We start from the raw sequence: 27,833 nt of genomic DNA, 5'->3' as shown, positions 1-27,833 counted from the left end.
GTGAGGGAAGTCACACGTGTGCACACCCTTGTGAAGTGCCACCATCCACCCCCAGGCAAGTCCCTCTCAGCGCCTGATTCCCGTTTGAAACATGGAGGACAAGCAGCAAAGAAAGGAGGAAGGGGAGGACCCTTCACCTCCCAGCTCACAGCGGGAGACGGACAAACTGCCCTTGCCCCGGTCACGCCCAGGACTGGCTGAGGCATGGGGGCCAATCTCCCCTCTCGTCCCAAGGGCTGGTGCTTACCGCTGCCGATAGGAGCTTGCCCAGAGGGTGGTCATTCTAGGCTTGAAACCAGCTCCGAAGATACAAAGAGCACCAGGCCAGTCTTGCCCCTGAATCGTTTATTGATCCACACAGAGCCAGCACCACGCACAGGCCAAGCCTCCGGGGAGCGCGGTGCCCCCGGAAGCTCAGGACATTCAACAGAGTCGACTTCAAAAACATTCACTGAAAAGAAACAAACCTCAAATCCCAAAGGGAGGCCCCTCTGCAAAGGGAGCCTCTTGGGTGCATTCGCCCGGCCTCCGTTCCCATGCACTCATGGGGAGCGGCTCGGCTGCTTGGCCACACACCAGTTCCCCAGCCCCTGGGCACAGGGGGGCTGCTGCTCCTCCAGGGAAGGTTGGCAGTGCCCTTCCAAGTCCAGGGCTGCCATCCCTCGCCCTCCAGTGCTCTCCTCTCACCATCGCTAGTGGCCCGTGCTCCCAGTGGGACGCACCGAGCCTGCTGGGGACAAGGTGGTGGGGTATTGGCCCTCCATTCACGCGACGGACCTTCCCAGGCCACTGCCCCCGGTGCCTCTTCTCCATGATACCCACGGAGGCAGACCCAGCCCTGGCAGCAGCTCCATTGAGGCTACACCAAGGATGGGTTTGCCCCATGTGATCCCCTTTACCCCTCCTTGGGGCAGTCACCGGAGCTCCTCCTGGCCTTCCTTTGGATTTGATCCTCTACCAAGGCCACCTTTGGTCACCGGGATCCTGGAAAGGCAGGGGCTCAAGTGCTGCGTTGGTCCCTGGAGGAATTCCCTGGGGCTCACCCCAGAGATGGTCCTGAGTGCAGCTGGACAGAGAGAGAGTCCTGAGCCCTGCCAGCTCGGTGCCCTACGGCCGGCCGCACCGCTGCAGGGAAGGGAGGGTCTGGCAGTCCTGGTTGATGAGCCACAGGGCAGGCCGCTGCCCCCCAGGACAGGGGTCCCGGGCTGCCATCAGGGTCCACATTGAACCTCCATCTATCCCCAGACAGAGCTAGGCCCAGAGGAGCCCAATGGCTTGAAGACAGACAGACCCTAGCAGGAGGATGGACTCGGAGCAGCTGTACTGCCCCCAGCAGTGACCCAGCAGCACCCGCCCTACACACACACAATGGGAAGTACCCCCGTGCACACAGCCTCGCCCTCGCTCACACTCGCGCCTCATGCAGCACCGGGGACCCCCCGAGGGGGCTACCCGCCACGCACGCCTCCACCGCCCCCTCTCACACTCCCTCCCGCCTCCCCGCAGAGGAGCTCCCGACGACCCCCAAGCACAATCCTGGAGCAGATCCAGCCGTGTCCACCTGGCCTTGCCACCTCTTCTCCTCGCCACCTGGTGTTGGTTGGAGCGTCAGGTCCAGGGTGGGGGCGGCTCAGCCCGGGGTGCGGGTGGTCAGGGCCTCCTGCATCTTCTGGCGGCAGCGGGCGTACTTCTGCAGGATCTGCCGGACGTGCTCCTCCTCCTCGCGCTGCAGGATGCGCAGGAAGTTGTGCAGCTCGGGCATGCTGAAGGCGTCCCACTGCAGGGCAGGGCGAGAGGGCAGAGGCGCCGTCACCACAGGAGCTTGCGCCGCAGCGTGCACCATCCCCTGACCTAGGCACTCGGGCAGGGCTGGGGGCGCTGGCAGAACCCTGGGGGTGGTGACAGGCTTGGACGAGCAGCGGGAGGCTGTGTGGGGACCACACGTGGAATAGCAGGGGGCTGTGGTCCGGCACTCTTCAGCAACACTGCCCAATGCAGACCAAGCCTTACACAAACTCCACCCTAATCGGTAGCGATCTCCAACTCCCTCCCCATGGCCATTGGGGGCATTGCCCCGCACCTCACTGTGCCCATCTCACGCTCTCTGGTGTAGCTGCCTGTTTCTACCTCCGCCAGGCCCACGGCCCAAGTGTGGGGCTTGCTGACTTCCCCCCTTCACTCCCTTTCTTCCCCTGGTCCTCTGTGGCGGGCTGGAGTTCTCTCCGTACCACGTCTGAATTGCGGACAATTTTATGACGTGGCGCCGTGCGGTGGGGAGCGCCTGTACGTATGCGGCGTCCCCAGGATTCAGCAGGTCGTGTCTGTCTCCGCCAGGCCAGACACAACAGGGCGCAATCAGCGTACAAGGCTCTATTCAAAGTAAAACACTCTGGGACAAGGGGCTGCTCTAGCTGGGAGAAGATACTGCCTGCCCCTGTCTGAAGGAGGGGGGGGGGAATTAGCAGGAGAAGAACAAAGGAAGCAGATGCTCCCGGGGTCTATAAAGGAGTTGGTGGGGGGAGGGAAATAATCAGCAGAGAGCCATTTTTGCAGCAGATTAAGGAGGGAAGTTGCTGCAGGGGCAAGCTAGGCAAGGGGGTGCCCGCCTGCCGGGACACAGATGATCCCCCCAGGGAGAAGAGCGGGTTGCTGCGCTCGGAGGGAGGTGGTCAGATAGCAGGAAGCAGTGCTGTCACGCCCTCCCCACAACCCCGAGGCTTCCCAATCGGGCTAGCGACACACCAGGCCGTTCCCAGACTCACGTTGACCTCTCCGGTCTCGTTCTCCTTCAGAACGAAGCTGAGGACCTTCTCGCTGGGGCCAGCCAGCAGCCGGAGACGCAGGGGCTGCTCCTCGTCCGAGAGCTTCCGCAGGTACACTGCAACGGCACCCCCGAGCCCCGGGTCAGACGAGCTCCAGCTACGCCAGCCCCAGCCTCTCCCAGCAGGGGGTGCTGTGGGGGGAGGGGAGGAGGCAGGGCAGGAGCCCTGGCTGGGGAAGGAGGGGGGAGATCCCATCTACAGCAGCCCCAGCCTCTCCCAGCAGGGGGCGCTGTAGGGAGAGGGGCAGGAGCCCTGGCTGCGGGGGGAGGAGGGGAAGGAGATCCCAGCTATGCCAGTGCCAGCCCCAGCCTCTCCCAGGAGGGGGCGCTGTGGGGAGGGGGGCAGACACTGTAGCAGGGTAAAACTTAAGCCCTATGTAATGGGTGCAATCTACACCTCAGGAGTAGCTCTGGCTGGCGTCAAAGCCGGTTGATACGGGACTGCGCGGTGGAGGGACTGCGCCCAGGGAGGGGGAGAGGAGAGGACAGGAGGCTGGGTACCTTGCTCGTCCTTCTCTGCTCTCTCGAAGAGGGCGAACTTGCGGGGGTTGTCGATCACCGTGAACTTCTTGAGCAGGGCCTCGATGACCTCGCTGGCGCGGGTGCGGGAGATGATGTGCAGGTGCTTGACCGTGTCCTTGGGCAGGTAGAAGGACGTGCGGCGCTTCACGGCCTGGGAGCGCGGCGCCTTCTTGGAGTCCTGGATGGAGGGCGCCTTCTTGCTGGCCGGCACAGAGACCGGCCGGATCAGCTTCAGCTGCACCTTGATGAAGCCGGTGTAGGAGCCGTCTTTGTTCTGGGAGGAGGCAGATCCAGAGCGAGAATGAGCGGGGCAAAGCTGGGAGTGGAGCAGGGTAATGGGGCAGTGAGCATAGAAAGGGCTCTGGGGGCAGCCCCTGGGAGGAGGGAAGACCTGGAGCAGGATCCCTGTGCCCCCTGGAATGGGCTCTGGGTTCTAAAGCTCCTTGCCCCGCCCCATCCATGACCCGTCTCGCCCCAGGCCTCACCAGGGTCATGAAGAGGTTGCTGTTGATCTGGCTATTGTATTCCTTTATCTTCTGCTCGATCTCGGCCTGGGTCAGAACCGGCTTCTCCCAGTCAATCTGCTCATCCTGCGGGAGAGAGAAGCCTGCAGTCAGCCCACCTCCAGGGACAGCTGGGACTCCCACACGGGCTCCGCTCCCCTCCCCTCAGCCTGCTGCATCTCCACCCGGCCATGGCCCAGGACTGATTGGCACACCACCCACAATGCTTTGCTGCGGGAGTTATGACTTCTCTGGCCTAATCACCCCCACAAGCCTCCCAAAACTCTCCCCGCCTGGTTTCTGAAAGCGCTGGGTACTGGCGCGGATCCTGCACGCTGCGCACGCTTCCCCTGCACGTCCTCTCCACCCTGCCCTGGCGAGTTCACCTCCAGGAAAAGACTCCCTGACCCGGCCCGGCTCAGGCACCCAGAAGCAGCACCACAATGGGCTTTGGTGGAGCCCATGTCCCGTTGCCTGGAGGCTGGTCCCTGATCTGGTGTACATCAGGAGTGACTCTGATGTAGCAAGCGGGTCACAGCGCAGCAAGAGAGGGGCCAGGCCATGGACGGCTGGATTTCAGTCCGGGTGGGCGTCCTGCTGGTTTGGCCTGGGTGAGCCAGACAGGCTGGGGCGCGGGGGAGGCAGATGAGCGCCCTGCCCCACAGGTGCGGCAGATACCCCGGCTGCTTTAATCACACCTGCCCTGAGGCCAGGCCAGCTAACCACCTACTTTCACTGCCCGGCTCCACAAGGCAGACACCTCAAGCAAAGGGTGTGTCTAGAGAGAGAGAACCCTGCTGGACTCTCCCTGGGGATGCCCCCAGCCCTAGCAGGGAACAGCTCCCTAGACCCACAGGCAGGATCAAAGCTGGGATCAGGAATCAACTTTCCCCGGCTTGTTATCACAGAGACTTTGAGTAAGAGAGGTTTTATATCATGTAGCAGCCAGCCCCATGGAAGCCACGAGCCAGGCCCAACGGGTGGGCACTAGGGGAGGGAGGAGGCTGAGGGCACAGGAAGCTGAGAGAAGGTGGGACTACACCAGCTGGGGGCACGGCTGACAGTCATTATCACTGGAGAGACCATTTCACGACACCAAGAGCTGCAGCAGCTGCTGGGCAGATCCAGGAGCTAGGAGGCACTCGCTGCCCAGCAGCGCCCACCTGATGCATGGGGGTGTGTTCCTAACACCCCGGTGCTGACACAAGGCACTCACACAGTGGGGCTGGCGCACCAATCAGCATCCAGCCTCCAACAGAAAATGCAGGAGGCTCCAGCAGCAGATCCCACCTCCAGGTGCCCCCCCGCTCCTCCGCGATTGCACTCCTGTCCCTGACGTGGTCCCTGCCCACAGTGCCTCTGTGCCACTCCCGGACAGGCAACGATCAATGGATGCTTACGTTTGAGTTAGAAGGCACAGTGCTCTGATCATCTGCTCTGACCCCCTGCAAACGCAGGCCAGAGAATTTCCAGGATTCCCTTCAAGGCGGCCAAGAGTCACAGCAAACGGGGAGCAGGCTTCCATGCTAAACACCCGTCCCTCTGATCAATGCATGGCAAAGAACAGCTGCTCGGCCCTTGGCTATTTGCACACGGCGCTCTTCAGGGCCCCGGTGCCAGAGGTAACTTGACATTTCTTGGCTCGCTGGCGTTTGGCCGCCGGGGATGCGTTGTTTTGGTTTGACCCCGTGGGCACAGGTCTGCAGTTCGAGCTGTCCCACAGCGAAGGATGGTGGGGTGGGGGGGGGGGGAGGGGAGGATTTACCAACCCCATGCTGCTCAGGGTTGGCACAGGAGATCTAGACATCACTCTCTTCTAGGGCATGATTCCAGCCAGGAGCCTCGACACCACAGTGATGGGCCACCTTATAATGCCACGGAAGGCCGATGCAGTCAGCTCGTCTATTACCAGCTCTTACTTCCCACCGACCACACACCAACACGCCCATGACGCATGCCGCTGGAGCAGGAAGGCCAACCCTCTCTCTTGCTGCTTGCACACAACTTCATTGCATCCTGTTGCATCAGCCCGGCTAGGCTTCCTGTTGACATCAGCCCCCCTCAAGCCCTCCCACCCCGCAAGGGGAATTACAGATGAGCTCACCACAGACCAATCAGAGCTCTCCTGGGATTTCTGGAAACCACCGGCAGCTGCCTGGGGCCGGATGGCAGTGCGGGAGAAGAGAGGAGAGAACGGCACGTGGCGCTGCACGTGGTACACATCATAGATGCGTGTACACACCGACGGATGGTCACACACATGTACATAGCGTATGGTCATGACTCGCACCCTGAAACTAGCACTTGCAGCAGCTGCACAGACAGCTGTCCAGGAGAGAGAGAGATGGCAAACGAGAGGGCAGCTCGTGCCCCGAATCCACCCAAAGGGGCAGCTGGAAAAAGTGTTAGAGAAGGAGAAGACTGGCGATGTCAAGATAGTGGATGGACCAGAGGTGGGCTGGGCAAATGAAAAGAGGAGCAGGAGAATACAAGTAGGGGACTGGGAAGAAAGAAGGAAAATAGGAAAGGTTTCCGGTCAGGAGAAGCAGAAAAAAACCCAGACCTGGATACGTGAGCAGACACGGTTAGAGAAGGGAGGGAAATAAAATCTACAGACTTACTGGAGAGCATCAAGGGGGGTGAGAGAGGGAAACGGAAAGAAAATATAATTGTGGAAAAAGGGAATTGATCAAAAAGCTGTGTTAGATGCAAACAGACCCTGACAACGGTAAATGAGAAGTCCTTCCCCATGAAGAAACGAGCATGAACAGAGAGATTGTTTATTCTGTCAATAGATGTTCACAGTTCAAAAGGTGCCTACGGGACAGGGGAGGGTGAAGAAACCCCTCGGGTGGATAAACTCGGTGCGCAGAGGTGCAGCCTCAGGAACACAGACTCTAAGGCACCTTTTGAGCCGAAGAGAAGCGAAGAACAGGATGGAGAGAGAGAGGAAATGGACTTGCAGCTAAGGAGAGGAAACGTGGATGCTTCTCCCAAGTGGCACAGTCTCTTGCAGTGTTTCCCAACCGGGATGCCGTGGCACACTGGTACGCCACCAGGCCTGAGCAGGTGTGCCACGGAATATTTTGAAAACCTACTTGAAGAGTTCTGGATTGGCTCATGAACGTTCATGAGTTCATTTGGAGACTACATGGTGGCGTGCCTCAGAACAGTTAAAGGGATCAAGGTGTGCCACGGCAGAGAAAAGGCTGGGAACCACTGATCTATTGTCCAGCAAGCTCTTGAGTTCATTAACAACAGTGCACTTGGTACTAACCGCACAGAGGGTAATGCCTTGGTCACTTTTGTGTACTGTTATAAGTACGGAGCCTTTGGTAATGTTCTGTAGCATTTATGCTCCTGGTACAATTTTGGGGTTAACCTATAAAATTCTAAACATTTAAAGTTTTTCCCTTTTGGCTTGGTTTGCCTCTGGCTCGCCCCACAGTTAGCACAACCTGGCCTAGCCAGGTCCCCACCTGTGCACAGCACACACACACCATTCAGAGACAGACACGTGCCACGCACACGCATGTGCACACGTGTGCTGGTGCTGCAAGCCAGAGACCAACTCATCTCAAGCAGAAGCTAAAGCTCCTTCCAATGTGCAATTGCTAGATCTGTTTTTTCTCTTGCCCCCAGCATGAGTCCCATGTCCACCTGCCTGCCTGGCATCCGACCTTCAGCAGTGCCATCAGCTTCTTACTCTCCTGCACCCCGTATTTACCCCGCCAGGCCCTGCCAGCATTCAAGGAGGGCAGTGAGAGTGCCGCCCCCTCCCCAGACTGCTCACTAATTAATGTCAATCAGGTGTTTGAAATTGGAGAGCTCTGTGGATGAGCTGAGCCAGCTTTATCACCCACTACGCTGTGGTTGCTGGGCTGGGCTGGTCCCCCTCCCCAGCCTACCCCAGCTCCCATATCTCTGACCCCGCAGATCAGTCAGGGGGTGCATCTTGGATCAGAGAGATGATCATCCTCTAGGAGAATGGCTCTCCAGCATAATCATTCAGGCACTTGTGCCCGGGTTGGGGTGGGGGAGCGAGTACCCAGGCTCTGCTTCAGCAACCAGGGGGCCCTTCAGGCTGAGCCACGACGCCAGAGCCTGAAGTACATTAATAGCAGGACACGCCTTTGACCAGGAGTAATTATCATTCACATTCAGAGGTGGGATCCAACACACAGCCTCCGTCTACAGCCATGAATGGGTCTACAACGTACTGACATCAATCTTCTGACAAACACCATTGGATCAACGGTTTGTCCCACCAACACAGCATGGCTGGGCATTACAATGATGCTGATTTTCCTGGAAATCTTGACAGACAGCTGGAGAACTGCTGGGTTACGTCAGCAGACACCAGAGGGGTGAAAGATGATTAATGAAAGGGAAGGGGAGAGAGGTTTGATCAGACTGGTCTGTCTTCGTTAACACCCATCTAACTCAAATGTTTAACACACACGTGGGAGAAAAACTCTCCCTGTTAAAAATATCAACATCCTTTAATTAAATGTTGAGAAAGCTCTTGCCCCAGTCCTCTGCTCCTTCAAGGAGATCTCCAGCAAAAGCAGGTGAGACACAACTGCACATTCCTGCTCTTCCTAAAGAAGCATTTAAAAATAAAATAGAGCATATATCTAGTTTTCTGATCATCACGTTTAGGACAGGCAGTCAGAGCTGCTTTAAACTCCCACATGCTAGAGTTGCACTGTGCTCCATTAAACCATGACTGCTGCTCGAGACACAGCGTCTGGCTCTGGTCTGCACCCGAGTCTAGGAAAGAGTTTGGGTTGGTCCATGTAGACTTTGGGAATCAATGCATCAAGTGAAAATTACTAGCATTGTTCTCTGTTCACAACTGTAAATCCCATAGGAGGGAAGCTCCCAGCAATACTTACGTGGCTATTTATAAGCCTGGCTCTGCGACCCAGCCTGCAGCTTATGCAAGGCTTACGAGACCCAGCCAGACTGGGTTCTTTGTGGGAACATGGGTGTGCAACAAGGGTGGAGAGCGTTTCCCGTGCAGGGATCTGATCCAAGGAAATGAAGGGGGAAGTCTCTGTATCCTGAGGGCCAGGGCAGGCGGAAGCCTGTGAGGGTGGGGTGCGCAGAAAAGGGAACACGGCCCATCCCAGGACGGGAAAGGCTCGCTGGGAGCTCACGGCTGAAGGATGAAAAAAAAAAGTCACAGGCAGGGATGCAGGCGTCCTGTTTACAGAACAAAGGGAACTTTCTCCAAGGCCTGTTTGCGGGGCAAGTTACATAACGCATCACCACCTGTTCAAATGCTGCAGTGCCCTACAGACCGCTGGCTCCAGACTGTCCCTGCCAGCTAATGATAGTGTGCCCCCCCCCCCCCCCACACACACATGCATCGTGGCATGCCCTGCCAGCTCACCCCCGGTTATCTCACATGCCTCCCCCGCACCGGGACCCTCAGCTGCTCCAAGCCCAGCCAGGGGAGCAGCTGCCGCTTTGCTCACATCAGCTTTGTTTGGCTTCAGCTTGGTTTTGCTTAGAACAGGTTTGTGGTCAGCCCCACGATGGAAATAGCACCGGGCTGGTTAGTTACTGGGTAATTGTGTGTGTCCCCCCAGTGCCACAGCCTGAGCTAGGGGGCCACAGCTCTGTCGCGCAGCTCACGTTTTTATCCCTCGAGGTCCCCCGTGAGTCAGCCCCACTTCCACAGACCACCCGCACGAGAACCGGCACACACTGCGATCAGCACAGGTCAGAGGGGTGCAGCCTCTGGCAGAGGACATCGCCCCAGTGCCTAGCAGACACTGGGCACCCGGGAAAAGGGGGCATACCACCATGGAAAGGGTGAGGGAGGCCATAGCAGCGGCACCCCCTCCCTACAGCATTAACACATTGCAGCTGCACCCCATCCATGTGGTGCACGGGAGGGGAAACAGCTGCTGTGCCGGGTGGAGGGGGGAAGACAACAAGCTGCCTAGCAGGTGTGGGGAGCCCAGTACAATCAGGGTGCAGGAGGCTGGGCGTGCAGGTCAGCGCAGTGCCCCTGCAAAGCCCATTGGCTGATCTATGCTGCCTCCGCGCCTGGTGCTGCACAGCAAGCTGTTCCGCCCTGGATAGTTTCCTCTCCTGACCCCAGGCTGCCCCAATCACTCCCATGGCCTGTGACAAGTCCCTGCTCACTCAACCATGTGACCATATAGAGTCAGTAACACCCTCCCACACCGTGGGGACTGTGTTCTTGGGGATGGGCCAGGCTCTGCCCCACGTACCCACTGCAGCCTCCGGCATGCATCAGTCAGTTTGTCCAGGGTCCATGTCAAACCCCCATCCCTCCCCAGCTCTCCACAGGGGCACCCCGTGCACCAAGAACCCATTGAGCAGAAGCAGAGAGGATGAGGTCTGCATGTGGCCCCTCTCCTGACTCCCTGCCGCCAGGCTGGAAACAGGGTACCCAGCAGATTCTCACCCTGGCCCCGGCAGGGCCGGAGAAGACACGGTTTACATATTTGAGAAGCCTGGGATTGTTGGATCCTAACAAATATTCAACCACAGGTGCCATGTGCTGCCTTGGCTGGGATCCCACGACCCCCCTGCCTCTGCTCAGTAAGAGAAGATACGAGGAGGGGGGCAGGGAGCTTCCTCCCAGTGCACCATCCTCTCTCTTCCTGGCTGCATTTCACCCTCTCCTTTCTCCAGTCTGGGCTGTCCTGCCCGTCCAGTCGCTGCAGCTGGGTTCTCAGTGTGCCCCTTCTTTGGGCAGGGCAACAAAGCCACGGCCAGCACTGGGGGGTAGAAGGGGGCCAGCAAGCAACCTCCCAGTCCCTCTCAGCATCTCTGACTGCCCTTGCTGAGGGGGCCCGGCTGCTCCAGGTGGTGAAATGGTTAACAGCCGGTCCGTTCTCCCCTTCTGAGTCAGAGCGTTTGTGTTACCACCCTGCTCCATCACCCTTAGTCAGGGGTGACTCCGCTGGCCACAGCACCGTGTGGGTTACCTCCGCCCCCCAGCACGCCTGACATCACATATCTGAGGCTCGGCTGGCCCTTTGTGCGGGGCCCGGAGTGGGAGGGCCGCAGCCCCAGCTCCCCTTAAACTGGAGACGGGGTTTGCCCCAGAGAACAGCCCCGTCCTCGGGAGAAGGCCCTGAGCTCTGTGCCTGGGGTGGCGCCATCCGCCCAGAGCCCCAGGCAGGCTCTGCCCCGTGGGAGCCAGCATGCCCATTAGGAAGCATCCTGCCCTGTGCTTCGCCAGCGCTTGGCTAAGCCCTCCGGTTGCTAAGGCAGATGCAGCCTTGGGGTCCGAGCCATGAGGCCAGAGATGCCTCCTTCTTATTCGCCACTGGCCAGAATGTTGCCCCCTGCCCGCCCCATCAGAACCAGAGCAGACCCCAGTGTCTCACGCAGGGATCACGTCCAGGCATGAAACTCCTCTCCTCCAAAAAGCCCCCCTGCCCAGCAGCACAGATCACTGCCCGCTGCCCCTCCACTGTGCCCTGCCCTCTGCACCAGCTCCCCATTGAACAGAGAGCCCAGGTCGAGGTCCCAAAGCCCACCCTGGCCTGGATTATCTTAGAGGTGCCTTTCCCACTACATCATGATCTCCAGCCTACGGTCCAGTGGACCAACAGGAGAGAAGAAGAAGGGGGGGGCCAGTGGCTACGGGGCGGGACTGGGGCTCGGCAGATCTGGGCTCGGCTCCTCGTTCTAGCACTGGCCTGTGGACGACGCAGGAAGAGCCCCAGGTTTTCCAAAGAGCTCAGCTCCTGTAAGCACCTGAATGAAGTGGCCTGATAAGAGTAACTCAGCTTTCCCCCAGTAGTCTCAGCACAGCACACCCACTGACTCACACACAAAGCCCAGTCAAGCTACTTCTCCTACAGGCCAGGAAGGGGCTGGTTTTCATTATTAAGTACTTGGGAGTGCCCAGATGGGGGCCAAACCCAGACAGAGCCAAGAATCTGAATGCACATGACACCTAGTAGAGAACCAAGCTTCACAACCCACCACACCCAGGGTCACTGTACACAATGGGGAAACTGAGGCATGGAGCTATGAAGTGACATGCCCCAGACCACCTGGTGAATCAGTGGCAGGGCTGGGAACAGAACCCAGACAAGCCCTGGCCTTGTCCTGTAACCACTAGACTCCATTCCCCAAAGATCTGGCAACAGAACCCAGGAGTCCTGACTCCCAGCACCTCTGCTCTAACCACTAGGTGACGCTCTGTCACACAAACAAATGAGACTAACTTGGTTTCCAGACAGGACTCTGTTGCTGACATAGAGCCAGCAGTGGGATGTACAGTTCTGCTGGGGTCTAAGAGGACCACAGCTGGGAGGCTATAGCCTTTGCCAGCAGCGCATTTGGCACTCTGGGAAAAATTCCTTTCCAGCAAGCCCTGCAGAGTGGCAGGCGCTGACACAGCTGCCGGGGGGGGGCGGAGGAGGGGCTGGGGGGCTTCATGCCTTTTGCGGCTGACAAAGGTGCCACACAAATGCCTGACTGCTCAGCAGCAGCCCGGACTGGGGCAGCCGAGGGTGCTGCGGGTCGGGATTGAGGGGCGCCCGCCAATGTGGAGGTCAGGACAGGAGCAGCAAGGGGGCTGTGGCCAGGAACACAGTGCACTAGCAGAGGCGCAGGGGGTGATGTTCGCGCAGCACCCACTCGTGCTTTGCCTGGTTTCTGCCGGCTAAATCAGCTCCCCCAATTCACCCCTTCCTCCCTGTTGAGCCCCCGTACGTGGACGCACGCACTCAGTCTGTGGCAGTAACCAGCTGAGTGGAACCGACTCATCCGCCCCCGCTGGGCCCCGGCCGCTGATAGGGAGTGAGCTCAGCCTCTTCCCTATCTCACACCCTTGCGTTTCCTGAACATCTGCCACAGCCAGCGGCTGAGCCAATGGACTACCAAGGGCAGCCAGATCCGAGGCCCTTTGGTAAGTGCACCAGTGGGCAAAGCGCCCATGATGCTGGCCCAGCTCAGCTCCTGTAGGGCTGCAGGCAGAGCGCCCCAGAGGGCTCCAAGAGGACATCCTATGCAAGGACCTCCCCGGCCACCCTTGCCCACTAATAACACAACCTCCTTTGGCTGGGGACAGCTGGAGGTTTGTCATCAGCAAGCAAGGAAGCATCGATGCTGCTGCGGGTGCTGGTCTGGGGAGATGGTGTCCTTCCCTGGCGCAGACGCTACCCACCCAACCGCTCTGAAGACAAGCCCAGCTGCCTCTTTGCTGGGTTCTGAGGCCCAGCTCCCATCCTTCAGGTCCCAGAGTTTCTTAGGACAGCTGGAGATGGAGGCAGTGCAGGGAAAGCGGAGAAGAGATGGCCAGGATCCCAGGGCCAGGTCTCCACCACCCCCACAGGTTGTCAAGTTCAACCCGGTGGAGGGTAACACCACCTACATCCTTCTCCCCCCACGCCTGCCCTCAGCTAGCACAGAGCCAGGTGGGCTGGGTCTCCTCAGGCACAGGATGCGCCTGGCAGATGCCTCATCACAGGGTGACGGTGCCAGGTGGCAATTCCAGCCTGTCTCTCGACAGCCATTCACGGTTCTTGGTGCCAGACACAGCTCAAGCTGGTGTCCCGGCACAGGGTCCTCTAGGGACAGATCTCCCTCACTCACCCTCCATCTGCCACCTCCCCTCCCCCCATTTGCCAGGATGACTTCACTAAGCGGGGGAGTGTTGTATTGCCATTAAATCCAGAGAGCTCTTCCTGCCAGGACCACCGCTGCCCAGCGCTACGGGGATGGACACCCTAGGAAGCCCTCAGACAGACAGACAGAAAAGGTGAAGGATTCATAGAGCTCGTCCACAGTGCAGCTGGCTCAGCCCCCCTGCTGTTCCAGTCCTGGGTCCCCCCCACAACTTGGCCAATGCCCCTCAATCCTGACCCACACCCTCCCAAAAGCCAAGCAGTGCCCAACTCAGTGAGGGTTTTACGTTAAATGCCCATTAAGGGGCTGGCAGGAGACCCGCCAAACTCATGTCACATGGGATGGAACCCACGTGCCTTACCAGTGCCCTCCCCGCAGACCTCAACATGCTATGCTCCAGCCAGGCCAGGGAGACAGAAAACTGACAGGAATCCCCCTTCCCAGCCGGTTCTCTGGCTCCCCGTGGCATTTCGCCAAGGTACTTTTAATGCTTTCGCTGCTGTCACAGGGTCTGGTTTCACTCCCTACCACACAAACCGGTTCCTGGAACATACGCCCAAGCGCATCTGATTCACCCCATGGGAAGGCTCCATAGGGGCATATGGAGGCCCAGTCCCCCCGCAAAGACCGGAATAAGCCCAGTCAGCCTGCTTGCAAAGTGCCCGGAGCGTGGGCTGGGGGGGTACAGGTTGCTGGCCCGGCTAACGAGCCCTCTCAGCCAGGCCTCGACCAAGCTTCGCTCCCCACCTAAGCCGGCCTAGAGACCCGCAGGGCCGCTTCCCAAGGCACATGGGGGACCGGCAGAGGCAGCCAATAAGGAAGCAGGAACCAGGAGTAAGAGGAGCAAGGCCGAAGTAATAGGAGCAGGCGGCAGTGAGGTCTTCAGGGCGGGAGCCAGTGTCTGGGCAGCGCCAAGCGGAGCGGGCCCATCCTGACAACGGGCTCCCCGGGCACAAGGGCAATCGAAACAACGAGCATCCCGAAGGGGGGCAAAGCCTTCTCTGAGCACCTCCAGCTCCGGGATCTCCCCATCTGCCCACGGGGGAATCCGGATTCCTCCCCCCACACACTCCGAAGCGGGGGGGCTCCGGATCCCCCCACTCCGAATCGGTCTCCGGCTCAGCCTCACCTTGTCCTTGTGGGGCTTGCGGATCAAGGAGGTGCGCGCCGTGAAGTACTGCTCCAGCTCCGAGTCCGAGTCCTCCTGGCTGCAGTAGCCGCTGCTGGTGGTGCTGCTCCAGGTCATCTCGAAGGACGGGGTCCCCGGCTCGCCCTCGCTCATCCCCTCCCCGGCCGCAGCTCGCCCTCCGACCCTGGACACCAGCCTCGCCCTTCCCCGGCCCGGCGCGGGCTGGGAGCGCTTGGATCAGCGGCCCCTCGACGGGCTTCGGAACAACGCCGGATCTGCCGGCCGCTCCCGGGGCTGGGTGCGAAGCGGATTCGAAGGATGGAGCGGGTGGGAGCGCGGCGTGCGCCCTGGCCTGGTTCCGTGCGCCCGCTGCTGGGGAGCCCTCGCCCCACACCTCCAAGCACTGACCGTCCGTCCGGCGCTGCACGCCCGGTGTCCCCGGCTCCTCCTCGTCTTCCCCTGGCTGGCCTGGCGCTCCAGCAGCCGTTGAGATTGAAATTGAAACGTACACACGGCGCCTAGGGGCTGGCCCGGATTGGGGGAGGCGGCGCAGCGAGCTGGGGCGGGGTGAGCGCACTCCGGGCCCGCCCCTTTCCTGCCATGATTTCATCCCCAAAGCAGCTCGCCCTGCGGCGGCGGCCTGCCTGGAAAGGTCGCTGCGCTTCGCCTTTTTTCGTCAGAGCTTCCCAAACATTAGGCAGCCCGTTCTGCAGGGACATCGCCGCCGCCTCGCTCCGCGCGTCTCTGGGAGCCTGGCCAGGCGCCCCTCATGGTGGGATCTGGGCACGGTCACCCTCCTGAAGTAGATTTGTCCTCCCAGCCGCCCCGCTAGTACCCCATTCCGCACCTGGGGGACTAGGACCAGCCCCTGCAAGAGGTTTACCTCGGAGGAGCTCACCCTAACCCATCCTGTCCTAGAATTGCCCCGGTTCTCAGGCCTGTGCTCTAACCACCAGGCACTGCTCCCTGCCCGGTACCTAGGTGTAGCCAGAGTTAATTAGCCCTTTCTCCCAGGAGTCAACGGTGGGCACAGCTTAAGCCAGAAGGACAAAAGGAGAGACAGACAGACACAGCAGGAGAGGGGACCATTTCCATTAAGATGAAACTGCCCCTCTTTCTGCGTGAGGGGGGTGGTGACAGTCCCGACAGCCACCCGGCGTTCAGTGTGGGGCAGCGCCAAGGGAGGATGACACCTGGCTGCCTCGGTTATTGCCCTCCAGTGGCTCCTTGGGGCCATGGGCTGGGACCGGCCCTGCTTTCAGGTTCTTGCTTGCATGGGGCTCTCTCACTTCCTGGTGTTTGTACCCAGAGAGGAGTAACCCAATCTGAAAAAAGAGTGAGAGCCGGGCCTCCCACCCTGCCCCCCAAAACGCAGACTGACCCCCCATCTTAGCCCCAAAATCCTTAGCCTCCCTCCCAAACTCAAACTAGCCCCTGAACCTTGGGCCAAAGCACACGCTCCGAAGCTTCCCCCAAACGCAAACATGTCTGCCTAAACTCCTCCCTCTTGCCTGAAACACACCGAGATCCTCATCAGAGAAGGCACGGCTCGACTCCCCTCTATGTTCCCTGGCCGTGGCCGGAGCAGAGCCACTGCTGCTATTGACAGATTTCGCATTGCACCAGGAGGTGCCAGTAATGCCATGACAAACCCTGGCCCTTTATGAATTCTGGTCCGGACTTGCAGCCCGGGGCATTCATGCAGCTCAGAAAAGCACCCTACTGGCTGGGAGCGAATTAGACCCACCTTCCAAGGCAAAGCACTATTACAACAGTCTGGCAGTGCCACGAGGAGCCTGCTCTCTGCACCAACTGCCTTCCAGCCATGAGCCCCCTCGGCCGAGGCTACCACAGATGTGCAATGACCCACAACCCAGCCAGGAGCCAGCCTGCATTTAGGGTTCTCCGGAGCGGGCTACATGGGGGCTGGAGACCTTCACCAGCTCCAATCCAGCCAGCTGGAGGGCCCAGTCAGCATCACTGCCTTAGGCTAGACTGTGCTAGGCGCTGTACAGACAGAGAAAAACATGGGCATGACCTGCCCCACTGGGCTGCCACTGTCACCACCTAGTGGCGGCGTGACAGTCCTGGGTGTGTGCTCCCAGCTCACTTTCTAGAGGGACAAATCCCAGTCGTTCTCCCCCCACTGCTGTGCTCCACGCAGAGATGCCCAGGAGTGGATCCTGCAGTGCCAACCACACCTTCCCCCTCAGAAGGGGCTTGAGGAAGCAGGGCAGAGGCCTGCTGGCCGGGGTCTCTGTGCATGTGTATGCGTGCGGGCATGGGGTGGGGAAGCCTGCCCCAGTGGTACTCATCTAGTGCTCATCAGGGTTCTCAGAGCACCCCACAAGGGATTTTATACTCCACACCCCTAGGACATAGGAAAAGGTCCCTGTTTTACACAGGGGGAAACTGAGGTACAGGGAGTCTATGGCTGTACCAGAAATGAGCCCAGGTCGCCAAATCCCAGTCCAGTGCTCTAACCACTAGACCACCCTCTCTGCTGCTCAACAGCTCTCTGGCAACATCCACTTCTGTTTAGAAGGTCGTGACTTCGGAGCGGGGCTCAGACTGGATTTCCTTCGCACCAGATTTGATCCCAGGAACCTTTCCACATGCTCAGAACTGCACTTACCACAAGGGTACCAAACGCCTCCCAAACGCTTACCACAAGGGTACCAAATGCCTCCCAAACGCCCACCTTATTGAGCACTTCCCCTCCCCGTATGCCCCCACCTTCCCCTATGCCTGAAGTGCAGAGACCCAGCTGCCTTCTGTCACTGGTTCAGGAGCCTCTGAGGCGACAGGAACGGCTCCCGTGACTCTCAGAGCTGGCTTTCATCCCCGCACAGGAAAGCCAAGGCCCGAGACACCCAGCGTTCAGAGCCCTTTGATACAGGAAGGGTTTGTCTGATCAACCCAGCCCAGCCCACAGCCCCAGTTACCCCAGTACCCAGCTTCCTGCCGTGCCAGCCCAGCCCACGGACCCGCCTGGCTTCCCCCCCAGACATATTGACCCTCTGCTGCTCCTGTCCCAGCCCCGCTGTGCGTGTAGGGGGTGGGTAACGGCAGGTCCCTGGATGGGTGGGGAACTGGGGTCTGCAATGGGGGTGCGGGGGGGGGGTGACAGGGAAATTTGACTGTCACCGCAGCCAGCGGGGGGACGGGAGGGGGTCCAGGCCTGCCGGGGGTCCCAGGCAGGGTGGTGGGTGCTCGTTGGCTGCTGTGCTGCTAGGTGCCAGGAGTTAATTGGCAATGTGGGGCGCATGGGCCTCACCCTGCCCCCCCTTCCCTGCCCCTGGGGAGGGTGTAGCAGGGAGGCCCCAGCTGCAGAGAGTGGAGCTGCAATCGCAGGATGAAATTGGAGCTGGCTCCTCCAGCAGGGCCACAGCAAGATTTACGCTCCGCTCAGCCCAGCGAGTTAATCACTGTGTGGGGGAGGGGCAGGAACCGCAGCACTGCAGGCTGGGGCTGGTGACAGACCGCGAGGGGAGGAGCTTGATGAACACCAGCCTCTCCCAGCAGGGGGCGCTGTGGGGGAGCAGGAGCGCCGGCTGTGTGTGTGGAAGGGGGTCCCGGCTACACCAGCCCTGTTCCCCCCGTGGGGTGCATTCTGCAGACTTGGGTCTAGCATGCCAGCTGCTCTCCTACCACGTTGGTGTCCTTCTCCACGGTCTGTTCATTGGCCTCAGCCGGGTCACTGTCCTGGTACCGGGGGCCGCTGCAGTCCAGCCGGATCAGGGCGCGGCACCGGTAGTGGCAGGTGAACTTGCAGTCTGGGGGAGAGAAGAGGAAAGCAGAGCATGAGGTGGACGGGCGCCAGCTTGGGGAAGAATCCAGCAGCCTGAAGGGTCCAGGGCTCGCTAGAATCCCAGAGCTAGGACAGGCCAGTCAGACACCTTTAGAGCTGGGAGTAGGCAGCATGGTGGGGGTGGGAGGGGGCGGAGGGGGCAAGGGGGGCCGGATCGCAACACAAGTATCCTGATTCGCTGTGCAATCCCTCAGTCCTTCCTCTCCCAGCTCCCCATGTCCCCCGGGAAAGCCCTGCTGTATGGCAGCTTGGAGAGGGTCTGTAAGACAAACCTACCCTCAAATCACCCCCACCCCCTGCCAGACCAAGCTCAGGCCAGGAGGGAGTGCTGGCCCCCCCATCCCTGCCAGAGCTGGTGTCCAGCGTGGGGTCCTTGGGAGCAGAGAGGCCCACGGTCTGGGCTTCTTCCTTTGGGATTTTAGGAGGGAATAGAATAAAGGAGCCAGGGATCCCATGAGATCCCCGCCAGAAACCCTATCAGCAAGTGCCCAGGCCTCCTTCAGCCACTTGGAGGGGACCTCGCTCCACTTTCCCAGGTATCACAGCTCTGCTGCTCCCCCCACCCTCCAATTCAGCCTGGGGAGGAGGGGCTGGGGGGAGCGGCTTTGGCGACTCTTGCACACGCGAGTTGCCTGGCCTGTACCAAGCCATGCAGGTGCCAAAGCAGCACAGTCTCAGGAAGCTGAGCACTGAACCTTCGCTGCCCATCTGCCAGCCCCATGTCTCCACCCCCCTCCCCGCCCGCAGAGCAGCACCATCAGGATAGGGTCGGGGAGCCGTGGCAGATGCAAGACGTTGGCGCTGCGAGGGGAAGCTCAGGACAGAGACTCACCCCTGTGGGGCTGGGGTCTCCCAAGGAAGTGGCGTAGGGGGATGAGGAGACACAAGCCTGTGCAGCTGGAGGGCAAAGGACGATCCAAGGTGGGGCCAGGCACAGCCTCAGGAGCCAGGGAGGGGGACAGAGGGGAATGGCACCCTTGATGGGTTCTTGTTCTGCCCTCTTCTCTGCAGTGGCGGGACACCATCAGCAGCACGCCCAGCTGGGCCATGGGCAAAGGGCCCCAGAGGCCGAACAGCTGCAGCTCCGATTTCTCTGCCCCTGTGATTAACACACCACGTAGCTCAGTGGTGCCAAGACGCTGCCCCACCCACCCCAGGATCTCCGACGGACACAGCAAAGGCCCCGTGCCCAGCCACGAGGCCGCCATTCACATGCCCTCAGCGGGGCAAGGGAGCGGGCCAAGGAAAGAGAGATCCCCCGCAAACCCACACTTCAAAGGGAGCGGGACAAAGAGCCTCTGTGCCAGTGGCATGGCCTTTCCCCAGAGCCACGCTGCCACCTGCCAGCACAAAGAGTCTATTAACAGGCACCCGGCTGCCCCGCCAGCCGCCTCCAGAGATCATTTGCCTGGACAGGCTGCAGCCGGACGTGGCTCCTGCCGTGGAGATGGGCTCATGTGGGAGAAATGCCAGTCATGCAGTGCCCGGATGCAGCTGAAGTGCCATCACTTGCCTCGTGCTCCCCTCCCAGATCTCTGTAGGGATGCACTCTACCCCACCCCCTAATCTCACAGGGACGTCCTTTCCCCCATAATGCCCCGGAGCCAAGAACTTTCCCTGTTAGAACCAATTCTCCATTTCTCTCCCGTTGTTCTGAGTTACTGGCCGGGGCCCCACCACCTTTGCGGTCTGCTTGTGACATCACAATCCACAGCTTGTGACATCACAATCCTCGCCATGGCAACTAACTGCGATGTCACAAAACAGAGCATTCAGATTCGCAGCAGGAACCGGTCAACCGCTCTGGAAGGAGGGGTGGTTTGGGGTTTCCCTCCCCCACACCAAATTTCCTGAGCAACAAAGATTGAGGCAATATTTAGGCAATCTTGGCTTTAAAATAATTTTTTTTTAAACTGGAGAAAAAACACGGTCCTTGTTTCATTCAGGGCCGTTTTGTCACCCCCAAAACATCACTTTTCCTGGCCTTTTCACACCAGAAGATCAATTTCAAAATGTTCCCTGTTTTGAAGCAAAATAAAAGCTGGTTGAATGAGAATATGGTTTCATATACCAAATATATGGGCTGAAAAATAGACCTGAATTCACTCCTAAATGGTCCCCTGTCCTTGCCAACGCCATGAGCCCCTGTGCACCCCGATGGGGAGTGGGGAAAATCGGAGCTATTGGACACTATAGAAAGAAAAATAAGAACACCTCTGATTCTGGAGACATTCGACTTCTGTCCTGGATATATCACAGGGCCCCCAACAGAGCCAGAGGGAGAGAAAGGCATAGAATTGGTGTTTTCAGCACCGGTTTGCAGTATCTCCAAGCCCCAGAGTTCAAAATATCAGGTCAGGCGTCCGAACAAGTCACAAGATTGGCTTAAAAAAACCATGAGACCATTACAAACTAACACATTTTGGTTGCTTTACATTTGCCTTCTGAGCCTTTATGGTGCACGTGAGCCACATTTTCTCTGCAAGCATGTGGGCCAGTCAGTGACTGCAGAAGAAAATGAAAGCTGAGGTTCTCATGTGATCCCTGCCTCCTAGAATTGAAGCTCAGCGAAAACCATCAAATATCAAGAGGGTCATGATATAACCCTGATCGGCATTGACAGTGGGTTCAGGCAACTCAAGGGCCTTCCTTGCCCCCGGCCCCCTTTAGATTGGGATATCAGAACAATCCCAGTACCTACATCCAATATGTGAGCTTCCTTCACTGAGAGAGAAGCCAAACTTCCATCTTGCCAAGACATTTGAGCGTCTAGTCAGCTTCTAAGTAGTGCAGCGCTGTTCTCTGCCTGAAGCCAGGCGGCATTTCAGAAAGCAAACCCATCACGATTTCCAACCCAATCTTTCCAACCACCGCAAGAAAAAGAGGCCCCACGCCCCAGTTTTCCAGAGCAGGGTTAGATGCAGAAGGCAGACTGACCACACGGGGCAGTGATCAGTCAAACCCGGTTCCACTGCACAGAAATTACAGGCTTTTAGGGACACACTAATTCTCCATGGAAAGTTCCTCCCGAGTTTTCCCTGGATGGTCAGCTGTTCTTTTAAAAAGGGGAATGATGACTTTAAACGGGGCTCTGGCTCCCTCTAGTGGTGAGTGCTGCACCACAGCGGCTGCACAATGCGATTCTTTGACACCAATCTATTGCCTGCAATGAAGTTACTCCGATTTAAATGAGTAAGGAAGCAGAGGATCAGGTCCATAGATTTTACAGTGTTGCACTTATCTTACACATGCCCTGCTAATAAAGGCCAGGGAGAGAGGCAGGGGTGGCCGGGATGGTCACTTTTATAACTAGGGTTGGCAGGATTCAGTTTTTACTTCTTTAACATCATTTTGATAGATAACGTCCAGGTTATTTTAAAATATGTTTTAGATTTTTATCCATTTAATTTTTCACGGTTCCTGGAAATTGGTGGGAGGAGGAGGGAGTCAGACAATTATTTACTGGCAGCAGATGCTGAGATTCGAAAGCTTTATACCCCTGAACACACAAAATTGTCAACATCACCTGTCAAAGTGAATACACTTGGTCAGTGTCACCAGTGCACAAAGGACATGTCCGTTAGATCAAACGCTAACGAGATCTCAAGCAGCATTTTCATTACTTTGCCTATTGGTAAATAGTGATTACTATCGACAGAATTTTTTTTTTTAAATCGGTTTGGGTGTGCTGGCGAAATCGATGTTCGCGGACATTGACCGATAAAAATGAGACCCTTCCAAGCCAGCTTACTACCGAGCAGCATCTTTAACAGGCTCTGCAGCTGCCCCACGCTGAACTGTGATCTCGGTATAAGCCTGGGATGTGCTCGCCTGGAATTGGTCCACATGATGCGGAAAGTGGGGTTGGTAACTCCATAGGGGGCATGTTCCCCACGCAGTCACTGCCCCCAGTGCTATGGGGCACTGGGCTGCAGGAGGCAGGGTTAGTGGCTCAATAGGGGGCATGCTCCCCCTCTGATTTAGTATTGACCTCAATGCAGTACTGAGCCCCTGTAGCCATTCATCTTCCCTTGGCATTTATAGAAGTGCTAAGTGGTGGTGGTCTTCTTTTCACAAGACCTGTCATGGGATAATGCCGTGTTCTGACTGAAAGGCAACAAGGGTCATTAAATTCTGCTGACCTAGACTCCCTCTGCAGTTTCGGTTGGACGCAGTTTTGCTTCTTGTCCCAGGGTTGCTGTGTGCTGTTAAACAGCTGCTGCGTTCCACCCCAGAGGTGGCTGCATTCAGCAGCGTGGTGGAGTCAAAGAGTTTATCTGTAACTGATGCAGCACTTTGGGATGACCGATGCTCTCTGTGATATATTAATTACAATCAGCAGAGCTTTGCCAAGCTGACCTTCGTGCTATTCAGTTACAGCCCCTCTCTCTGGGGAGGCAGCTCTCCTAACACTAGAGCAGCCATGGATGGGGCAGGAAGAAGCAGACTCCATCAGGGGAGATGGTGAGAGCACCCCCACATCCCAGCCTCTGGGGGGTCAGAGGGGCCAAGCACGGGGCTCAGCGTGGGGTGACCGCTGTGGCGAGCCAGCTGCCCACGCGCTCTATGCTCAGTAAGGCCAACCGGCGAGCAACACGGATTGTGGGGGCTGGATCGCTGGGCCGAAGGGACCCGGAAAACCAAGCACTGTCTCTGGCCCAGCGCTGGGAGCAGGCCGATCTCCCCATCTCCTTAAGGCAGGGTCACACAAGCGAAAGTTTCAGCTTCCTCCTTCCCTCACGAAAAATATCCAACCCCATCCTCTTTCCAGGGTTACAAACAAACCAAAGCACCTGGCTTCTCCCTTGTTCTGGAAAGGGTGACAGTGAATCTCAGGGCTGGTCTACACAGGCACATGGACTACAGCAGCTGCTGAATAGCCTCGTCTGCTCAGGAACTGGGCACCACGGGAGCCCACCGGCCTGGGAGCCTGCACGCCGGGGATGCCCGGCCCAGGGGCAGTCTGCATGGCGGAGCTGCCACGGAGCCTGGCAGCCTGTCTCAGGACTTTCACGCTCTCCGGTGGGCATCAAATCCTGGCTAGAGCAGAGGCTCCCAGGTTTTTCAAGCTCCCAGCTCTCTGGCATGGAACCTGGAAACCTGTCCCAGCAGGGCAGCCTCAGCCCTCAGAAACCATGGACCCTCTGGAGCCCACTGGAGCCCTGCCTGGGATTTGCTGATGGCGAATGGAGACCCAGATGCCACAGGGGTGGGGAGGCGGAGGCGAAAGAGAAATCACACTAAACAGTGGACAAACCAGCATGGCACCTGGGAGGGTCGGGGTGAATCAGTCAGGGTGGGTGCGGTCTCCCCATCCTTCAGCATGGGATGCTCCTGCCTCCAATTGTTTCGTCTCTAAAACGTTCTGTTCTACCTTATACAACAGGGGCACTGGCCCAAATCAGCCGACCCATATGGTCTCTCCAGAATTCAGACTCCCCCCTTTGGCACTGTGGGTTCAAGAATTTAGACCCCCTCTAACCTTTGGGGCACGTGTCCCTTGAAGACAGGCTGAGGGACCCCACAGAAACTCAGCCTTTCCCCACAGCACCCCTGGCCTTTCTGGAAAAGTCAAGAACTTTAAAAAAAGATTCATAAAACTTCAAACTTGTCCAAGTTCTCACATCTCTTCTCTGCCAGCTGCTCTCAGCGTCTGAAACAAAGCAGCTACCACCAGCCTATTCCCCCACATCGTGGCCCCCACCAGGCTCCGTGCCCTGACCCTGGGCCTGCCAGGGCCCCCACCAGGCTCCGTGCTCTGAACCCAGGCCCGTCAGGACCCCCATCAGGCTCTATCACCTCCAGCAATCACATCACAGTGCCTGCCAGCATGGCCCCAATCTGTCACTCTCAGTGCCTGTTGCCATGCCCAGTGCTGGGCCTTAGACCCTCCATGAGAAATGAAGGGCCCCCAGTTCCTGACAGCTGGAGAAGCATGTTGAGGACAGGAGAGGATGGGGCCTGGCGAGTGGAGCGGAGCAGCATGTGGGCCCGTGCGTGTGGGAAGTCCCTGCAGCGCGGCACTGATCACATCCTGACAGCAGGGCCCTCCCCCACCACTCCAGAGACACTTGCTGCCTCTGCCAACTCTCCCATCCCATACAAACACCCGGGTGCCATCCTGTGCCCCTCCAGCCAGCCTGAGCCAGGCCTGCTGCCTCCCCTCTTCCCCCAGGAATGGACCCCACCAGCCCCTGCCTCTTCTAGCAGTAGGAGGAATTTGGGAGGTAGTCCCCTTCCTGTCCAGTCGCAGGCTGGGCAAGTCTGCCTGCCTCTGCGTTACCATCCCTCCCCAAGAGGGATCTCCCTACTCCACAGCCGCACATCACTGAAATGCAGCTGCCTCTGAGGTGGAGCACACCAGCTGTTCAACACAGCTGAGCAACTCCACCGCAGCTTTTGGGATGGGAACGGAACCTGTTCTTTGGTGGAGGAGGCTGAAAGGGGATTTGAGGGAGGCAGAACCTAACATCTCCCAAGGAAGGTTAGGGTCAACACCCCCGGTTTCGCCGAGAATGCCCCCCCCCCCCAACTTTAATGCCCGCAAGCAGGCAGAGCCTCGGGTTCTGGATGGAGAACCCGTTAACCCAAGAGCTGCCTCTCGCACCCACACTTCTGGTGACTGGCAGGGTGGGAGCAGGTGAGCGAACCAGCCCTCTATGATTCTTACCAACAGCTGCACCTGGCTGGCAGGGGACTCAGTTTGGGGGCTCCTGACCTGCTGCACGCCTGCTGGGAACTCCAGACCCTGCAGTGCCAGGGACTGAGGTTTACTGCAGGGGCTGGCTGTGGGTCTCTCCCCATTGTGCCGGGTGCTCGTCAGAGGAAGGCGACTGGAGAGCAGAGCAGGGCACCGTCTCCCTTTCCCCACTGCCCCTCACCCTGAATTCACAGGGCTCCCCAGGAGGCCAGGGGAAGACTGGAGCTCTTGGGAGATTGGGCAAAGCACCACTGTGAGATGGTGTCCCAGGGCAAAGAGACCCCAATGCCACGTGGGTGCCCCACATACCCCCGGGATCGCCATTCTCACAGGCCCTGGCCTAGCTCTGATTCCTGTGGGCTCTGAAGTCTCCACATAGCCAGTTAATTTTCTCATTGCACCATTCTGAAATCACCAGCAGAGGGAAGCCGTTGGGACCGGAGGTGGCCAGGCCTGGGTGTGAGAACACTGTCAGACAGGATACTGGGCTAGATGGACCATTGATCTGACCCACTATGGCCGTGCCTGTTCTTACAGGGTTTGAACAGCTGAGCCCTGAGTTCATCCCAGGCAAAGAGAGGTCTGGTGAGGGGTGAGCATCCCAGAACTGGGCTGCTCACACCAGCTCACAGGCCTGGCACTGACGCTGATATGGGATGATGCATGGCCTGGCACAGATTCTTCTTCTGGCGGAGCTATGTACTGTGCACTGTGCTGGCCCTGCCTGGAGAATGGAGAGGAAGGGTCCCACCACACTGGGAACCAGAGAAGAGAGCCAGTGAGAGACCAGAGGAAAGGGAGTCTCCTACGCTCTCCAAACACAAAGGGACCCCCTGGTTGGGGCAGCGCAGTAGGCCTGGGGAACCCATGCCTGAGCTCTGGGGAGGAGGAAGTTGTACACCCCATCTCCTGCTGGTGACTGGCTCTCCAGGCTCCAGCTCTCCAGGGTTTGGCAGGGAGGCTTGAGGGCAGAGCTGACAGACCATGGCTGTGCACCCTCTCCACCAGCCCTGCACCCAGCGCTCTGCACCCAGCCCCGGATGGATGCCTCCGGCCTGTCTGCAGGGAGAGGAGCCAGGCTGGGAGTTTTCAGCCCGGGCAGGGCAAATGCCCCGGCCTAACCCCCATCGATGGGCCACAGGGCAGGACAGAGGCAGGTTCCCCCGAGGCACCAGAGTGCACCCCGTTGTGAGGGGGCCCCTAGATCTCTCCAGGCTCATTAGCCGCGTGCCAGGGACCCAGCCTCGGCTCCTCCCGTCCCGCGCCGCGCCCCCCTACAGGGGAGACCCGCCGCCCGCTCCCAGAGCCGCCTGCGGTGGCGGGGCCGGTACTCACGGGCGCACTGCAGGCTCTTCCGGGGGCCCCCCCAGATGAAGTCCCCGCACAGGTCGCACCAGGTCTGCTGGCCGCGGGTGCAGGGCCCGAAGGCGTGGCCCTCGCCCAGCTCGCCCGGCACCTTGGGGTCCCCCTGCCCGCCCAGCAGGCGGATCTGCCGCACGCGGCTCAGGAGGTCGGGCACCTTGCCGGGCGTGATGCGCAGGGCGTTGGTGCGCTCCAGGCGCACGGGGCGCTCCAGGGCGCCCGCCCGGGGCCCGCGGGTCAGGTCGATTTGCTTCTCCAGCTCCAAGTTCTTCAGCTCGATCATCTCCTGGCCCGTGGGCCGGGGTCCGGCCATCTCCCCAACGGCGGGGCAGCGGGGAGCCTAGGCCCTGCCTCCCGCCCCGGGGCGGAGACCCCTGCCGCAATGGCTGGCTCGCTCAGCTGGGGGGGAGCCTGGAGGCGCCGCCGCTGCCTCCCTTTCTCCCTCGCTCTGTCCGTCTGTCTGTCTGTCTCCCTGCCGCAGTCCACCCGTCTCTTGCCTCCCTAGACTGGAACGAGGCACGACGTCGGAGCAGCGGCCGCCGGGCAGACACAGGAGCGGGGATGGAGGCCGAGGGCCCCCCCGGATCCCTCTGTCCTCGGCCGGCCGGAGCTTCACCCCCGCCGCGCTGCGCTGCGCCCCGCCGGCTGCTTTCCCTGGCGGATTGCGCTCGCCCCGCGCATTTAAAGCGGGATCTTCAAAGCGCTGCATGAAGCGGGGCGAGGGGGGGTCCCGGGTTCGCCGCCTCGTTCATCTCGCGCCTTCCTCCGGGCGGAAAGAAAAATCCCCAGCTCGCCGCGTCTGTCCCGGCGGGCTGCTCCCCGCCGCGGTGCGTCTCCTCCCGGCCGGCAGAGCCCGGTCAGCTGGGAAGCCTCAGGGCGCCTGGGAGCGGGCCGGCGGCGGGGCCGAGGAGCGGAGGCTGGGGCAGGAGCGCGGGGCAGTTTCACGCCGAGAACTTGGCGGGGCCATTGAGAAAAATCACAGGGCGGGGGGCGGGGGAAGGGGAGGAACCAGCCCGTGGCGCCGGCCCGGCCCGGCCCGGCCGAGGAATCCTGGTACCCGCGGCCCGGAGGCTGGCGTGCCCGGACCGGGACCGGGACCAGGGCTGGGCTCAGCGCCCCCGGCCCGGCGGGAGGTTAGTCCCCTGCCGTTTTGCAGCGATGCTCGCAGGACGAGACAGCAGGGCCACGGGAGAGGAGAAACCCCGGCCCCTGGGAAGTCGCCAGGTGGGTTGGGCTGGCTCGTAACCCTTCGCGGGGCCCGGCCTGGCTCAGCCCGTGCTGACACCCCCCCAGGGGGCAGAGCAGGAGGCTAGGGGTCCGTGCTCGGAGCAGGGCCGGAGACGTCACAGGGCCGG

General features: G+C 59.5%; 1 protein-coding gene across 2 annotated transcripts; it reads right to left on the bottom strand.

Moving 5' to 3' along the window:
- Window positions 1-18: 18 nt before the first annotated feature.
- Window positions 19-27,431, bottom strand: RASSF1 (Ras association domain family member 1). 2 transcript variants are annotated; one of them, XM_067561195.1, is made up of 6 exons: window positions 26,452-27,431; window positions 18,257-18,381; window positions 3,829-3,933; window positions 3,323-3,617; window positions 2,763-2,878; window positions 19-1,777 (listed from the first exon to the last, which is right to left on the bottom strand). In XM_067561195.1, the coding sequence occupies exons 1-6, from the start codon at window positions 26,789-26,791 to the stop codon at window positions 1,631-1,633; spliced, it is 1,128 nt and encodes a 375-aa protein (XP_067417296.1). In that variant the 5' UTR covers window positions 26,792-27,431; the 3' UTR covers window positions 19-1,630. The 2 variants fall into 2 exon arrangements, with proteins under 2 accessions (XP_067417296.1, XP_067417297.1); XM_067561196.1 differs by lacking the exons at window positions 18,257-18,381; window positions 26,452-27,431 and adding an exon at window positions 14,606-15,090.
- Between the last annotated feature and the right edge of the window lie 402 nt (window positions 27,432-27,833).

Source organism: Emydura macquarii, unplaced genomic scaffold (assembly GCF_026122565.2).
Source record: "Emydura macquarii macquarii isolate MOO-44397 ecotype Brisbane River unplaced genomic scaffold, CSIRO-AGI_Emac_v2 contig_2369, whole genome shotgun sequence".
Taxonomy (NCBI): domain Eukaryota; kingdom Metazoa; phylum Chordata; order Testudines; family Chelidae; genus Emydura; species Emydura macquarii.
The sequence above is the reverse complement of the archived record's forward strand: the minus strand, read 5'-3'. Positions and strand labels throughout refer to the sequence as shown.